General features: G+C 38.2%; 1 protein-coding gene across 1 annotated transcript; it reads left to right on the top strand.

Annotated features, from left to right (window-relative positions):
- Positions 1-1,210: 1,210 nt before the first annotated feature.
- Positions 1,211-12,629, top strand: LOC131145025 (DNA replication licensing factor MCM2). Its single transcript, XM_058094052.1, has 17 exons — positions 1,211-1,492; positions 1,605-1,783; positions 2,938-3,113; positions 3,232-3,421; positions 3,624-3,843; positions 3,927-4,134; positions 4,235-4,369; positions 4,477-4,668; positions 4,757-4,929; positions 5,014-5,202; positions 5,311-5,427; positions 5,835-5,919; positions 6,000-6,152; positions 6,265-6,390; positions 6,493-6,675; positions 11,893-12,054; positions 12,213-12,629. The coding sequence occupies exons 1-17, from the start codon at positions 1,251-1,253 to the stop codon at positions 12,327-12,329; spliced, it is 2,847 nt and encodes a 948-aa protein (XP_057950035.1). The 5' UTR covers positions 1,211-1,250; the 3' UTR covers positions 12,330-12,629.
- The last annotated feature ends 5,642 nt before the right edge of the window (positions 12,630-18,271 follow it).

Here is an 18,271-nt window from a genome sequence, read left to right on the forward strand (position 1 = left end):
TTTTTCCTTTTTTTTTTTTTTGGGTTATTACAAATGATCACCATTAGTACTCTTTAGCCATTAATTAAATAATTATGTCTTCAGAAGAAAGAATAAGAAGAAGAAGAAGAAGAAGGGGGGAAATGATAGTTAGGAAAGTAGACATTGAAGCCGCAAGGATGGTGCTACCACACGTCTTTCTAAGTAATGCTTGCATGAAATTCATACTGGCGAAACAAAGTAAGTACCACGAATTCTACATGCACAAATTGTATGATCTACTATAATCAAGACAAATAAATAAGTGACTTGAAATTCCTTATGAGATCTTGAATTTAATAAGTGTTGATAATAAGTATTAGATTGGAGAAGTCCTCAAAATTATAAGTGGCATTTGATTGTATTTAAATAATTGTTATTATTAATTTTAAATATAATTTAAATTAGAATTATTAAGATTTTTAGTTAATAATTTCAATAATAATTATTTTTAATTAAAAGTAATATTGTTATTAGCAAACATTTATAACATATGTTTGTTGTATTAATTTATGATAAAAATTATTTTTTAATGAAATTAAAAATTTTAATGTATTCTATGTGAAAATTTAAATTAATAAATGATTCTTATTCATCTAACAAAATTTAATTTATTATTATTATAATAAATAAATATATAAAGAGAATTCAAAAATTTGAAACAATTCATGTTACAAATTGTAGTTAAAAAAGATTTTTGAAAATGACATACTTTGGATTATTAATAAAAAAAATTGAATGCACAGTAAATCTCGCCGCTTGATCTAACGAAATTTAAACCAAAAAACGAGATTTCAATGGTAGTCCAATTGAATGTTGACGCGTTGCAAACAAATCTCGCTACTTCATCTAACGAGATTTGCTTAGAAAAAAAACTGGTTTTGACACGTGGTAAATTTTGGTCCAGCGAGATTTATATAAATCTTGTTAGATCAAAGAGTAAGATTACGTGATTGGGTGAGTGAAAATATTTTTCTGAACAGAATATTATTTAATATATTATTTTTAAATAAAGATAAATCATGAAAAAACTACTGCAGTGGCCTGGGTCATTTGTTTAAGGGTCAACTTACGTGTCATGATTGTGGGCCGCCACGTAGGGGCCAAAATGGCGCCAAAGTTTCCCGCCAAACGCAGACTCGGAACGTGGGTTTGCCCTAAAGATAATGAAGGGGTTATTATCGCCGAGAACAGAGCCACTTGGCATTGGATTTCATATCTCAAATCAAACAATGGCGGACTCCGACAATGTGAATTCGTCCGGAAATCTGCCGACGACACCCGAATCTCCCACCTCTGCTGGCTTCAACACAGATCAACTCCCTCCAAACACCAGCCGCACCTCCGAGAACTTCTCAGACGAGGACGACGACGAAGCCGCCGTTGATCCCCACGTCGTAACAGACGAGCCCGACGACGGAGACGCTCCCGAGGATGAAGATGGAGAGGACCTCTTCCTCGACAATTTCATGGAGTACTTACTCTTCCTCCCCGTCCTCTCCCACCCGCCCCAATGGAGCGGTTCTTTTCACCATTTACGACCTTCTTATTTTCATCTTTCCCGAATGAAAACACTTCCCTTGCAGCGATTATCGGAGAATGGAGGAGCACGACCAGTACGAGTCCGTGGGCCTGGACGAGTCGCTTGAAGACGAGAGGGATCTGGATCAGATCATGGCCGATCGAAGGGCTGCTGAAATTGAGCTCGATGCCAGAGACGCTCGCACTACTCAGCGCAAACTTCCTCATCTTCTGCGTGATCAAGGTTCGACTGATCTCACTTCCTACTCTAGTGTTGCGCCCCCCCCCCCCCCCCCCGCGGCGGGGGGGGGCTTCTAGTCGGTGATCTGATAAAAGCTATTGCTAATTAAGACTTTTGACAAATAGGAATCAAACGTGCTTATTATTTGGTTCGCCGGTCAAAAAGGAAAACTTTCGATATAAGTTTCTTGTTTTAACATGAAAGTAGTTCTGTTTGTTCTGATCAATTGCTTGTTTTCTTATTTTTCTTTTCTTTCCCTTCTATTTTTTTTCGGTTGCAAGGCTATCCTAACCGAGGTGTGACTATTTGTTTCTTAATCTAAAGGAAGTTATAACCTTATTTTGTTCATTCTGCTTTTAGTACATCAAGCGCTACACGGAGTTCATGATTTTTTCCTCTTTGCATCTTGTACTGGCTGTATGTATACGGCCTCTTCATGGGTGTTTCCATATTAATGAGCCCACTCTGTTTCATCTATCCTATATCCATGTCCATGTCCATGCGTCCAAGGTCCACTCAAATATGTGGGTTTGGTTTAAGGTCTTCTGTTTCCACTGCCTAATGCCTCTCCTTTTTTGGGCATTGGTTTCACTTTGGTCACAAACCTACATATGCAGTTGGTAAATGCATATGCAAAACTTGCATTTCACGCAGGGGGCACTGATGCAATAGCTCTACCATTTATGATTAGTACGATGCCATTTAAAGTGGGTAGCATAGAATTTAGCTGGCTTCTGTGCAATATGAATTATTAACTTCCCCACTGTCTTAACAGTTCATAGTGGTAAATAGTTTTCACACTGGAAGTGAATTGTGCCGTTGTTTTCCGACTGAAACTAAAATTTATTACAATTTTTACTTTCATGTAAAATTGAGTTTCTCACCTATTCTTAACAATTAATAGATATGTGTATGTTTGCCTGCATCAGTGGTGTAAAATAAAGCCTCTGACTTTTGGTGCTGATTGCTTCATACCATTTAAAAGTTTGACTTCTACAGCATGCAATTGCATCCAAATGCATTACATCTTTCAAGAGTGCACTAGTTACCTATGCTTTGGCTAATTTCATTGACATTTTTTCATAAATTACTGGCATGTAGTTGCTGACTAATAGTTAGAAGCATTATGACACGAAGCTTTGAGAATTTGGTTGCAGACACAGATGATGACAACTACAGGCCGTCAAAAAGGTCTAGAGCTGATTTTAGGACTCCAGCTATGCCAAGAAGCTATGACGATATTGATGCAATGCAGAGCTCACCAGGAAGATCACAACGACATTCAAGGGAGGACGTGCCCATGACAGATCAGACTGATGATGAGGGTTACGAGGTTTCAAGTTCTCTTTAGCCTTAATCTTCTAGCATTCTCAAAACATTTTTTCTCTATCATGTGAGATAACAATAATGTCACTGATCAACTATTTTAACCTATGGAATTTTCAATGTAGGACGAAGACAATGATGAAGGTGAATTTGAGATGTACCGTGTCCAAGGAACTTTAAGGGAGTGGGTTACAAGAGATGAAGTGCGTCGCTTCATAGCCAAGAAATTTAAAGATTTCTTGAGATCATACGTGAACCCCAAGGACGACCATGGTAGTCCTGAATACGTGCAGCTGATAAATGAGATGGTATCGGGTAAAAAAACCTCTTTACTACCTTAAAAAATATTCATTTAAACATTATATTTTTAGCTTTTGAACTTATAAAAGCAAACACTGTATGTTTGTAATTTGCATGTTGGTTTTAGCGTAAGCTACATAATCCACTGCAGTTGCTCTGGATACATTGATTACATTCTTTTGTCTGCATCTAAATTCTTTCTATGCTGCATCTGCAGCTAACAAGTGTAGCTTGGAGATTGATTATAAACAATTTATCTATATTCATCCGAATATTGCCATTTGGCTGGCTGATGCACCTCAGTCTGTCCTTGAGGTCATGGAAGAAGTTGCTAAGAGTTTTGTCTTTGACTTGCATCCCAACTATAAAAATATCCATCAAAAAATCTACGTTCGCATTACCAATTTGCCAGTTTATGATCAGATACGCAACATAAGGTAGCGTCATACAAACCTTGTTGGCAGCTCCTTCTATTTTTTGTCGATATTGAGAACTTCTATCTGCGTCTTTTGCTTCTCAGGCAAGTCCATTTGAACACCATGATTCGTATTGGGGGAGTTGTCACCCGACGTTCTGGGGTTTTCCCCCAGTTGCAGCAGGTGAAGTATGATTGCAATAAATGTGGGATGATTCTGGGGCCATTCTTTCAGAATTCATACTCAGAAGTTAAGGTTGGTTCTTGTCCAGAATGCCAATCGAAAGGACCTTTTACAGTCAATATTGAGCAGGTGAAGTTTCTCATCTATCAATTTATCCTACATTTTTCTTACTGAACTAATGAGGCCTTAGTGAAAAATGCATAGTTGTCTCAACCTGTTTTTGTTGCAGACAATATACAGGAATTATCAAAAAATCACACTCCAAGAGAGTCCTGGTATTGTGCCCGCAGGTCGACTTCCAAGGTATAAGGAAGTCATATTATTGAATGATCTGATCGATTGTGCTCGCCCTGGTGAAGAAATTGTATGTCTCTTCTTGAATTTGCATATTTTCGCTCTTTGCTTTAGTGAGTCAGTGACTCAGTGATCATTGTCTGATTTTATTTCTATTTTCCATGGGAAATATTTCAGGAGGTCACCGGCATTTACACAAATAATTTTGACTTATCTCTGAATACGAAGAATGGATTTCCTGTTTTTGCCACTGTGATTGAAGCAAACTATGTTACAAAGAAACAAGATCTATTTTCTGCTTACAAACTTACCCAGGAAGACAAAGAAGAAATTGAAAAGCTGTCTAAAGACCCTAGGATTGGAGAAAGGGTTTGTTACCTGGAATAGTCATTTTGTCAATTATCTCATTAAATTATCAGGAACTCTGCTTATATTAAAAAAATTGTGTCTGTTTCAGATTATCAAGTCCATTGCCCCGTCAATTTATGGGCATGAAGACATTAAAACTGCAATTGCTCTTGCAATGTTTGGGGGCCAAGAAAAAAATATCAAAGGGAAACACCGGCTTCGAGGGGACATAAATGTACTTCTTTTAGGTGACCCAGGCACTGCTAAATCGCAGTTTCTCAAGTAAGGTCTACCTTCATAATTTCGAACCGTCTCTTCTAGGTTTATTATGATAACTAGTTTGATTTTTAAGAATTTATTTTCAAGGTATGTTGAGAAGACTGGGCAACGAGCTGTTTATACTACTGGAAAAGGAGCCTCTGCTGTTGGGCTCACAGCAGCTGTGCACAAGGACCCAGTAACACGAGAGTGGACCCTTGAGGGAGGGGCTCTTGTCTTAGCTGATAAGGGAATCTGTCTTATAGATGAGTTTGACAAGATGAATGATCAAGACAGGTAAGGAAATGGGCATGTATTTATTAGGCTTATTAATTATGTAGTTTGAACCACTTCTCAGAAAAAATGTATCTCATTTGAGCACTGAAAATATATACTGATGACCAGGGTGAGTATCCATGAAGCAATGGAGCAGCAAAGTATTAGCATATCAAAGGCTGGGATAGTAACCTCTCTCCAGGCTCGCTGTTCTGTAATTGCTGCTGCAAATCCAATTGGAGGAAGGTAAGCAAGTGGTTAGACATATTAAAAGTGGAAACAGATTAAGGAGCTGTATGTATATCTAGCATAGATTGCTCTAGGCACTTGAGGCTAACACAAGCGATCAAAAGCCTACCTGGTAAACCAACAGGCCATTAAATACCTATTATTTTCTCTTGTATAAATTTATGTTGAAGACAAAATACTTGGCCCATCTGATGGTAAGCACTTTCAAGTCAGCTGTCCCCCTGTATATCCACTGTATCCATGAAGCATGCAATTTTTTTTGTTGAGCTGGTGTATTAGGTGAGCTAGGTGTGCTATGCTAATCCACCAATCTTATGGTTTAGGCCCTTTGTGGCTTTCTTTGCATAGTATACTCATCCAATTTTGCTTCTAGCTATAAATCTGATCAGAGTTCATGTTTTCAGGTATGATTCCTCGAAGACCTTTTCGCAGAATGTTGAATTGACGGATCCAATTATTTCTCGTTTTGACATACTCTGCGTTGTTAAGGTTGTCATTTTACAGATTCCATTATTTTTGTTTTTTTCTCAAGTGTGGATTGCTTTAAAATTGAAATCAACCAAATGCAGGATGTGGTTGACCCTGTCACAGACGAGATGCTTGCAAAATTTGTAGTTGATAGTCATTTTAAGTCACAGCCCAAGGGTGCTAACATAGATGAAAAGTCTTTCAGTGAATCTCAAGAAGATATTCAGGCCTCTGCCAGACTCATTGATCCTGAGGTTTCACACTTTTTCTTTTACATTCTCTCCTCAGTTGCTTAGATTTGAGCTTCATCTCGTGATTAATTGTAGTTTTCATTCCCCCCCACCCATCGCTTCCTTTTTTTTCCAGATACTTCCTCAAGATTTGCTAAAGAAGTACGTTACTTACGCAAAACTGAATGTATTTCCAAGGTTACATGATGCTGATCTGAATAAGCTGACTCATGTATATGCTGAATTGCGGAGAGAATCTTCGGTAGGTTCTTGTTGTTCTTGTTGACATTGAGTCAGGTGCTATTGTTTATGCTGCTGATCACCTAATGAAGGAAAATCTTCATTTTTTACTGTTTACATGTAGCATGGGCAAGGAGTTCCTATTGCAGTGAGGCACATAGAATCAATGATAAGGATGTCTGAAGCACATGCAAAAATGCACCTCAGGCAGCATGTCACACAAGAAGATGTGGACATGGCAATTCGCGTCTTACTTGATTCATTTATTTCAACACAAAAGTTTGGTGTGCAAAAAGCTCTGCAAAAGGTACCAAATTGCTCTACTGCTTCATTTTTCTATTCAGTAATCCTTTCAAGTTTTGTCTCTCCTCTTCTATGCATGTTCTTCTGAATGTACTTTGCTTAAAGCAATGTGTCCTGTCAGAGCACCAATATTTAGTTTTTACATTTAACTTAACCTCTTTTTGAACTTGTCATTCATTGTTAAAATTCAAAGGCAACAAATTCAATTTTACAGCTTCGATTTGTAGAAATGTAAAATATGGATTCCCTTGAGCTCATCCATGTTAGGAATATATGAACAAATTCCCGAAACCTGTGAGAAACAAATAGAGAAAGAATAACGCCAAAGAAAAATTCAATCACACGCACAAGATAGTATTTACGTGGTTCGGCAATTTTGCCTACGTCCACGGAGTTGCAGGGATTTCAATATTATCAGGAAGAAAGCACAGAGAGTGCGGCGATACAATTCTCTCGCTCTCACTCTCTCTCAAGAATACAACCACTCAAACCCTAATCACCCAAAAGCACCCTTTTTATATGTTGCGCCTAGGGTTCCGTTCCGAATGGGCTCCAAAAATTTTCCCCGGGGCCGTTGCCCCCGGACCCCCACGAGTACGGCTCACGGCCTAAGCCTTCGCTCCATAGACTAAGCCTTAGGATAGAAATCTCTAATTAAACAGAGGTCGGGTTGTCATCCAAATTAAGACACAACTAGGTTCCACAAAAGCCCAACAAATCTCCCACTTGGAGACTAGTTCAATCACCAATATCAATTGCAATCCTCCTGAAAAACAATCCCTCATCCTTGCAACTCAACCTCCTCTCCTTAAGCTAGAAGACCAACTGAAGCTGCACACAGCTTCAGTTTCTCAATAGTAACACCCTTAGTCAACATGTTTGCTGGGTTCTTAGATCCACATATCTTTTCAAGTATTACCAGCTTATCTTCAATAAGGTAACGGATAAAGTGGTATTTTGTTTGTATGTGTTTCGACTTTGAATGAAAAGCCGAATTTTTGGCAAGAAAAATTGCACTCTGACTGTCACTGTGTAGAATGCCCATCTTCTGCTTCTTACCCAGTTCCTCTAAGAAATCATGTAGCCAAATCATCTCCTTTCCAGCTTCAGTTGCTACAACATACTCAGCTTCTGTAGTAGATAAAGTAACAATCTTTTGCAAATTAGAAGCCCAAGATATAGCTGTACCACCCAAAGTAAATACAAATCCAGTAGTACTCTTTCTACTATCATTATCACCAGCAAAATCAGCGTCTACATAACCCTGCAGTTTCAAACTTGCACCAGTGAAGCAAAGACATGTATCTGATGAACTCCTCAAATATCTCAGAATCCACTTTACTGCCTCCCAATGCTGCTTTCCTGGCCTACTCATGAATCTGCTCACGACTCCCACTGCATGTGCAATGTCTGGCCTTGTACACACCATAGCATACATCAAGCTGCCAATAGCTGAGGCATAGGGCACCTTGCTCATATGGTCCCTTTCTTCTTCTGTCTTCGGTGACTGTTCCTTGCTTAGTTTGAAATGACTCCCCAAGGGTGTGCTCACTGGTTTAGATTCATTCATGTTGAATCTGCTGAGAATTTTCTTCACATACTCTGACTGTGAAAGCTTCAATGTACCAGTAGCCTTGTCTCTAATAATTCTCATTCCAAGGATTTGCTTTGCAGCTTCCAAATTCTTCATTGCAAACTGTTCTGACAATTGCTTCTTCAGATTATTAATCTTCTCAATGCTAGACCCTGCAATAAGCATATCATCTACATATAGCAGTAAAATGATATAAGAATTGTCAAAGAACTTAACATAACAACAGTGATCAGCTTCACATCTCTTGAACTCAATTTTATGCATAAAGCTATCAAACTTTTTATACCACTGTCTTGGAGCTTGTTTTAGACCATACAAGCTCTTTTTCAGTTTGCAGACTAAATTCTCTTGTCCCTGGACAATGAACCCTTCTGGCTGAATCATGTAGATGTCTTTCTCCAAGTCACCGTGAAGAAATGCTGTTTTCACATCTAATTGCTCAAGATGTAGATTTTCTGCAGCCACCATTCCCAGTACCAGTCTAATTGTTGATATCTTCACAACTGGAGAAAATATTTCTGTAAAGTCAAATGCCTTCCTTTTGCTGAAACCCTTTGACAACTAATCTGGCTTTGTAGCGCTTGCTACCATCATGTTCGTTCTTTATTCTGTATACCCACTTGTTGTGCAGAGCCTTCTTCCCTACTGGCAATTTAGTTAGTTCCCATGTCTGATTCCCTAACAAGGAGTCCATTTCATCCTTCATGGCTAACTCCCACTTGCTTGAACTCTTGTCCTGCAAGGCTTCATCATAACACTCTGGCTCACCACCATCAGTTAGCAGAAGATAATTTAAAGCAGGTGAATAACCCTGTGGAGGTCTAGTGGCCCTGGAAGATCTACGGACCGCAGCTACAGGTGTAATTTGAATTTCCTGCGATTCTACATTCTCCCTATTATCTTCACCCTTTTCTTGGACAGTATTTTCAGTCAACTCATCTAAGTTAATAAACTCAGAATTTTTCTGATCTATCGCTGTGACATCTGACACTACAGTTGACCTGTCCTTGTACATAACCTGTTCGTTAAATATCACATTTCTACTTTTGATGATTTTCCTGTTTTGTTCATCCCAAAATCGATAGCCAAATTTCTCATCACCATAGTCAATGAAATAGCATATTTTGGACTTTGCATCAAGTTTATTACGAGCATCAGAATCAACATAAACATAAGAAACACAACCAAAAACTTTTAAGTAAGAAAAATTTACCTCTTTATCGCTCCAAACCTCTTCAGGAAGTCTAAACTCCATGGGAACTGAAGGTCCTCGGTTTATCAGATAAGCTGCAGTACTAACAGCATCAGCCCAAAAATTTTTTGGTAATCCAGCATGTAGCCTCATACTCCTGGCACGCTCGTTGAGAGTTCTGTTCATGCGCTCAGCCACACCATTCTGCTGTGGTGTCCCAGGAATGGTCTTTTCCATTTTGATTCCATGTGCAGCACAATACTCTCTGAAACCTCCATCTATGTACTCTCCTCCGTTGTCCGACCTCAAACACTTTACTTTCAAACCTGTCTCAGTCTCAACCATAGCCTTTCACTTCTTAAAAGTTTCAAATACATCATATTTATTTCTTAGAAAATAAACCCATACCTTTCTGGTTGAGTCATCAATGAAAGTAACGTAGTACCTTGAACCCCCAAGGGATGCAACAGGAGAAGGACCCCATAAATCTGTGTGCACTAACTTCAATTTTTCAGCCTTCGGTGTTCTGCCACTTTTCAAGAAACTCACCCTTTTCTGCTTTCCTAAGATGCAGCTTTCACACAATTCAAAATCAACAGACTTCAATTCCGGCAGTTTTCCTCTTGACAGTAGCATCTTCATCCCCTTCTCACTCATGTGACCAAGTCTGCGGTGCCATAAGCTTGTATCAGTATTTGCTTCAGCAACTGCAATTGTATCTCTTGGACTTGACGTCATGTATAAAGTACCAGATTTCTTTCCACGAGCCAATACTTTGGCTCCCTTTGTAACCTTCCAAGTGCCACCAGCAAACAACATCGCATGCCCTTCAGCATCAAGCTGTCCGACAGAAATCAAATTCCTTCTCAGGTCAGGAATATGTCGTACCTTCTCTAGTAACCAAACAGACCCATTTGGCAGTGACATCCGGACGTTTCCCATACCCACAACATCCAAGGCTGTACCATCAGCCAAATATACCTTACCAAAATCTCCTGCTACATAATTCTGTATGATTTCATGGTGTGAAGTAGTATGAAATGAAGCTCCCGAGTCCAAAACCTAATCATCAAGTGGACTGTCTACTGCAAGAAGTAGTGCATCCTGTACCTCTTCTATTACAGCATTAGCGGAATCATCCTCACTTTTCTTCTTAAGACTTTTGGATTGTCTCCTAAAGTGACCTGTTTTCCCGCAGTTCCAGCATTGTCCCTTTTGGCCAGGTCTGGACTTACTTCTGTTTCAATTATAGTTTCTGGATTTTGATCTACCCCGATCTGAATTTCGGTCATTACCTCTGCCTCTGGTCTCAAGATTTAGGGCAGAACCGGATCCTGAGGTTTCGCCTGCATCTCTTCTGCTAATCTCCTCAGCCAGAATTAAATCCCGTATATCATTATACTTCAGTTTTTCCTTTCTAGTAGAATTGCTTACTGCCATCCTCATTGCCTCCCAACTGTTTGGCAACGAAGTCAAAACGATCAGTGCACGAATCTCATCATCAAAATCAATTTCTACCGACGATAATTGATTTGTGATAGTATTGAACTCATTCAGATGTTGTGCTACAGATGCGTTTTCTGTCATCTTTAAATTAAATAATTTCTTCATCAGATGTACCTTGTTATTTGCTGATAGTTTTTCATACATACCAGATAGAGCCTTCATCAAATCTGCTGTAGTTTTCTCCTTCACGACGTTGTGTGCAACAGACCTGGACAGAGTTAATCTTATAACTCCCAGTACCTGTATGTCAAGGAGAGTCCATTCCTTATCCTTCATAGTAGCAGGTTTTTCTCCTAGAAGCGGTAGATGTAACTTCTTCCCATAGAGATAATCCTCGATCTGCATCCTCCAGAATCCAAAGTCTGTGCCATCAAACTTTTCTATTCCAGACGCCCTTCCTACTTCCTCTGCCATTGCTCCCACTCGAACCTAACCCTAGGCTCTGATACCAGTTGTTAGGAATATACGAACAAATTGCCGAATCACGTAAATATTGTCTTGTGCGTGGGATTAAATTTTTTTTTGGCGTTATTCTTTCTCTATTTGTTTCTCACAAGTTTCGGGAATTTGTTCGTATATTCGTAACAATCCATGCATCAGCAAAACCCATAAAAAGAAAAATGTATGAACAGAGCAATACGAGCATTTCCTTGTGCACTTTTGGGTTAAATCTTGCATTTTATGTTATGTAGAATTGAATAACTGTAGCGTTCCCTACAGCGTACCATAGGATGCATCTGGGCGTATACAGGTGGGCCCCAAGTCCAGGTGTGGGACTCACCTCTGTGTGTGTGTGTGTGTGTGCGCGCGTGCCTGGGATGCAGCCTAGGAGGGGAGGCTCTTTAAAACCCAATAGATTTCTTAAAGCAAGGTGTAAGGGAAAGTCAAGTGAGAAATTTTGTTTTGACGACTTGGAATTTTGGTTGCAGAGCTTCAAAAAGTACATGACTTTCAAGAAGGATTACAATGAACTGCTGCTGTATCTTCTTCGTGGGCTTGTGAAAGATGCATTGCACTTTGAGGAGATTGTGTCTGGGTCTGCTTCGGGGCTGACCCATGTTGATGTGAAAATAGAGGAGTTGCAGAGCAAGGTAATTGAATTCTGTGGCTGTGTATTTTTTATTTTTAAGTAACTGAATATGTTTCCTTTGTTTGGTTGGAGAAAAATCGGGGAGGGGGGTGGTGTGCGCATGGACTGGGATTGTGTTTGACTTCAATTTGGGGGGTGATTGGATTATTGTTTGTGCAGGCTCAGGATTACGAAATTTATGATCTGCAGCCCTTCTTCTCCAGCAACCAATTCTTTAGAGCCAATTTTGATTTAGATGAAGAGCGTGGAGTCGTAAGGCACCGCCTGGCGAGATGAAGCAATCAGAAAGAGGAGGGAGGCTGAGCTTTAATGATTTTAGGTTTTAATGAGGCACCAATGTACGGAAACCCACTGCTGAAAACTCTCCCAGATCGAGAGTGAAGAGCGCGGGATGCTCTCCTTCCGCATTACATACATATTAGATAGTTTAATTAAATCATGAATGAAATTGATTCTTCACTTTTCAGAAGTTGGCACACAATTCGGGCGCTGTACTGACAACGCTATCATTTAATATTTTACGGTTTAGAGTGACATTTTTATATTAAAATTTATATGAATTCACCTTAATTTAAATTTGAAGTTTGAATGGAATGGCTGTTTTATTATTGCGTCATCAATTGATTTTGAAGGTTTAAAGTTATAGTTTACAGGGTATGGCTGTTTTATTTTTATTGTTATAGTTAATTTAAAATTTAATTGAGTCCATCAAATTGTTAGGAAAAAAATAAGGCAACAAATGAAATCAACGTAACGGATAAATCTTTGAGCAAAATATTCAATAATAATAATTAATAATTTTAGCAAAAATTTACTTGAAAATTTGTCAAAAGCATAGGAAATCACGCCTCATAGAGACGATTTTAATGGGGAAAGTTTCTTCAAAGTGAAGGATAAAAATTATGGGATCTATAAGACCTAATAAAAAACTCCACTATAATTAACAATAATTTTATTATTAATAGTCACATTAATTTATGTTAAAAATATTATTAATAATTAATCTTATTATAAAAGTTTATAATGGCTCTAACACTACAAAATGCCTACAAATTTGGAGTAAAATAGATTTTCAAATATATGTATATAAGAATCACAAAGAAATAGTAAAGAGTTTGCAAGAGATTAGAATACAACTATAGTTCTACTTACACTTGGGTCTCCAAAGCTTCAAAATAGATTTCCATAATTTAGATTGAAGGTCAACGAGTCTTGAACGTGTTGTCAGAATTTTAGCAAATCGGACACCGTTCGAACGATCGTTTGATAAGAACTGCTTTGATTAAAGTTTTGTAGCTCCTCTATATTTCAAAAGAGTTGTCGCAACCAACTCTTCCTCTCCAATTCTCTCCGGTAGTGCATCATTCTTATAAATGGTCAGCTCTAATGGGCTTCCCGGGCTTCAAAAATAAATAAATAAACTTGGATCCTTTTTAAAAAAAATACATGGGTTAGACCTAACAAATCTCCTCCTCTAGCCCATGAGAGGAAGGAGACATTACAACAAGTTTATCACTGAAAATTGATGCTAATTGTCCTTGCACACAACTCAAGTTTCTAATGAGACACCATATTTGTCATCATATCAACAACATTTTTATTTGTGTGAATCTTTTCAAGTTTAAACAACTTAGAGTTTAAAATATCTCGAATCCAACGATATCTTATATCAATATGTTTCGATCTACCATGAAAGATTAAATATTTACCAAAATGAATAGCACTTTGATTATCATAAAATAATACATACCTCTTCTAAGTGAATCCAAGTTCATGCACAAACTTCTTCATCCATATTAACTCTTTGCAAATCAGTAGTGCGATGAAAATATCTCACAATCCACTTCACAGTATTCTAATACTTTTTGTCCAAATTAGAGATAATGCGACTAAGTGTACTAACGGTATGAGCTAAATTAGGCCTCATGCAAACCATAACATACATTAAGCTTCCAATTGCAGATGCATAATGAATGCTTTGCATGCCTCTTATCTTTTCATTATTAGAAGGAGATGGTTTACTACTTAACCTAAAGTGTGTAGCAATAGGTGTAGTTACCACTTTTGCTTTTTCCATGCAAAACCGTTAAAGTACCTTCTTAATGTACTTGTCCTGAGACAATCACAAATTCTTCTTACTTCTGTCACGAGTGATCCTAATTCTTAGGATTTGATTTGTTGGTCCTAAATATTTCATTGCAAAAAACTTTAGAAAGCTCTTTCTTCAACTTTTCAATCCAGGAAGAACTATGACCAACAATAAGCATATCATCAACATAAAGCACCAAAATAAAAAAGTCATCATTAGAGAATTCTTGAACAAATACATAATGGTCAGAAGTAGTCTTCCTGTAGCTTTGTTGAATCATAATAGACTCGAACTTCTTGTGTTGTTGTCTAGGAGCTTGTTTCACGCTATACAAGCTCTTCTATAGTCTACAAACATAGTTATCTTTTCCTTTCACCTTAAAACCCTCGGCTGCTCCATATAAATTTCCTTCTCCAAATCACCATGGAGGAAAACAGTCTTCATATTCATTTGCTCAACCTCTAAATCAAGACTAGTTGCCAAGTCCAAAACAACACAGATTGAAGACATTTTTACTATTAGTGAGAATATCTCCTCAAAATCAATCCCCCTTTTCTAACTAAAGCCTTTTACAACTAATTTGGCTTTTTGTCATGGTTGTGAAGTATTCTCTTCATGTTTGACCTTATAAACCCATCGAATCTTCAATGCTTTTCTATCTTTGGGTAACTCGATAAGATCAAATGTATGATTGTCATGTAGAGACTTCATTTCATATTTCATTGCTTCAAGTCTTTTTTCTTTTTGTTCACTTTTCATAGCCTCTTTATAGCAATCGAGTTCTTTCCCATCAGTCAAAAGTACATGCTCACTATATGGGTACCTAGAAAAGTGTATTCTATCTCTAACACACCTTCTAAGTGGAGCTATAGGTTGTTCAACAATTGGTTTTGATTGATCATCAATTGTCTCATGCATATGAGCACCTTCCCCATTTACAATTTCATTATCTTCCCTAACATGACCATTTTGAACATTTGCCTCTAGATCATCCGAATTACTAATCTCAACTGCATTAGACAAATCTATGGTAGGAAGTGGATCTAAGTCAATCATGTAAAGACCCGAATAATAATAATAATTAAATAATGAAGAGAAAGGAAAATCTAAAGAAGGTAAAGTAGGGTTCGTCAACAAACGCCTTGGCTTCGTTGACAAACTCCTTCGTACTGTTCGTGGACGAATTACAGGTTTCGTTGACAAAGAGAAACCGAGAGGGGGTATTTTAGACCCATTGGTTCGTCGACGATCTCTTCGCCTTCGTCAACGAAGTCCCTTCTTCAGTTCGTCGACGAGGCCACATGTCTCGTCGACAAAGCCACATGGCCAACCACCTATAAATATGCAAAAATCACATTTTTAGCGAAGAATTTCGTCCTCTTTGCTTCTCTCTCTAGAAAACGGTCCTCTAATCTTCTCTATAAGATTTTGGCTTCGTTTCTCCCCGGTTCAACGATCATAAACTGCCACGATGATCCGGGTAAGATTCTCTACAACTTAGCTGGAGCAAAATCTTAGTTTGAAGAGTTTGGACATCATCCCAAAATCAAGGTAAGTAAGACATTTTAGGATTTTTACAGTTACTAGACTTTTCTGAACCCAGATTTAGTATTAGATGTTGTTGACCTTATTGGTCACACTCGGTTTTGATTATGACAAATACTCATTGTATCTAATGGGTGTTTGAAGTTTTGTGTTGTAGCTAAGATTGTTTAGTTCAAGATGTGCACAAAACAAGTAAAGCCTGAAGACCAACTTCTATTTGGTACTGTAATATATTTCATTTAATTGGTCCGTAATAGTAACTAGGGCTCTGGTTTGTAATAAGCTCACACACATCACATGCATGAGAATACGTAAGCTCAAACAAATCATAAATGAAAAATGACCTTAGAAAGACCTTAGGATTCCGGTCGACCGACACCAGACTTTTTCGGTGTCTTTAATTGGACCCCAAGTGACCTTAGGACACTCACCTTTACACTTGCATGTATTAGGCACTTGAATAGGGTTTGTATGTTTCGAAACATGACCAAAATGCACACATTGTGCACTTTTGGTCGATCGACCAAGGCAGTTCATTTTGCCCTGGTTAATCGAGACAGGCCTGGGTCAACAGTTGACTAAGGCCCTCGTCGACCGAAAAGTTTAGTTCGAAACTCCCCGGTCGACCAAAACCCTCTTTGGTCATCAATTTGACCGTTTGGTAGACCGAGCCAATTTTGTACTCCAACTACCTGGTCGACCGAGGGTCCTTGGGAGAAATCCCAACGGTTTGGTTGACCGAACCAGTCAGTTCAAAATAGCCTGGTCGACCAAACCGCAGAGAAATGGGAAATCGCCCATTTTCGGTCGACCGAGCCCTTCAAAATCCTCCTGGTCAACCGAACCATATGAACTCTGGTCGACCGAAATTGTTCTGGTCGATCGGACCTCTCGGGTTGTCCTGATTTTTATCGCAGTTAAACATCTTTTAAATAGGGTTAAAATATTTGAAATGTCATTAAACTTCCCTAATAATAGCCAATAATTCCCTAACAGTTATATCTCTTCCCATGTCTATATATATGAGATCATTTGTGCAAATTGAGTGTGGTTTAGCTACTTTGATTAGGAGAAACTCTTTGAAATTTCCAAATCTTATAATACTCATATCTAAGCCCCAACCACTCATACTTACCTTCTCTTATTGCTCAAAATCTCTATAAGTTGATTGAGTGCTTGATTAGAAAGGTTTGCTCTCCAGGGTCTTGTTGTTTGATATAATTTTCTTAAGAGCTAAACCTAAGTGTTCTTAGGGGACTTTGTTAATAAGTCTCTCATAAGAAGACTTATATAAAACTTATGAGTATTGCATATTCATTGCAATATCTTGAGAAGTTTGTATTTATTTTTGGATTGCAAAAACTTCTCAAACATTTTCAAATATCTATTGTGCCTTTACCTTGAAAGATATTTTAAGAGATATTTGTTTGTGTGATAGTGATCTTTGTTACAATATTCACTCACTCATATATTATTTGCTGAATACAAAGATTACACATCTTTTGCAAACCAAGCATATACATCATTTGATAGTTACATGCTTGAGACATCCTACTGATTGAAATACTTGAGACTTGACATCTTTGTGTGAACTTATTAACTGAATATCTTATGATACAAAGATTGCTTGATTGATACTCTCATGCACTCATTACAGTGATAGTAAACATATATATCAGAGAGTTGAAACATTGGACCACATTGAGCTTACATATTAAATCATATTGTAGTGTATGTAATTGCGCGTATTTGGGTACATATCTGCTTTACACGAAAGCACAATCACTATACCATTTGATTATATACACATTTGTTGTATTTCCAAGCACGAGCCTGAAGAGGGAGACTAGCCTTGGAATAGTCCCGGATTGGCTTAGACCCAGTTAGGAAAGCTAGGTGCGCTATCCTGTTAAGGCGTGTAGGTTGAGGTCAACCCCGCTAATTGACTTGGTTAAGGTTGAGGTTAGCCCTGTGCTAATTGACGTGGTTGTAATCGGTGTTGCTCCACCCTTGAGTGAGCTATTAGTGGAATCCTCGGGCTTGCGAGCAAGAGGCAGGGACGTAGGCGTAGTTGGCCGAACGCCTATAACATACCATGTGTTTGTGTATATTGTCGCACTTTATATTTACCGCACGTGTATGTTATTATGTGAATGATGCGCTTGATTTAAATTTCCGCATATTATGTTCATCGGCGTATTTGAAATTGGATAGAAAGACCCTAGGTTGTAATACTCAGCTGACATCTAGTTTAATCTAGGAGAAAAGTTTAAAATTCCAATTCACCCCCCCCTCTTGGGAATACACCAATTCTAACAGATGTTGATATACTAGTGTCTAGGATGATACAACTGAGGTGTTGTGATTTCAAGGTTTGGGTTTCCAAACACTGCATGCATGAGTTAGGATTCCAAAGGGTGTTACTTCAGGAACCCACGTAAATAACAAATAGTTTATAAACTGAAAATTATGGATATGCAGATTTGGGGAAAATGTGAATGTAATAATTATTCTAGTAAATTCAGTTGATTGTCTGGGGATCATATGTGTGTTATTCCAGGGTGTTGAAAATTATGAATTCTGC

This window comes from Malania oleifera, chromosome 12, assembly GCF_029873635.1.
Source record: "Malania oleifera isolate guangnan ecotype guangnan chromosome 12, ASM2987363v1, whole genome shotgun sequence".
NCBI lineage: Eukaryota > Viridiplantae > Streptophyta > Magnoliopsida > Santalales > Ximeniaceae > Malania > Malania oleifera.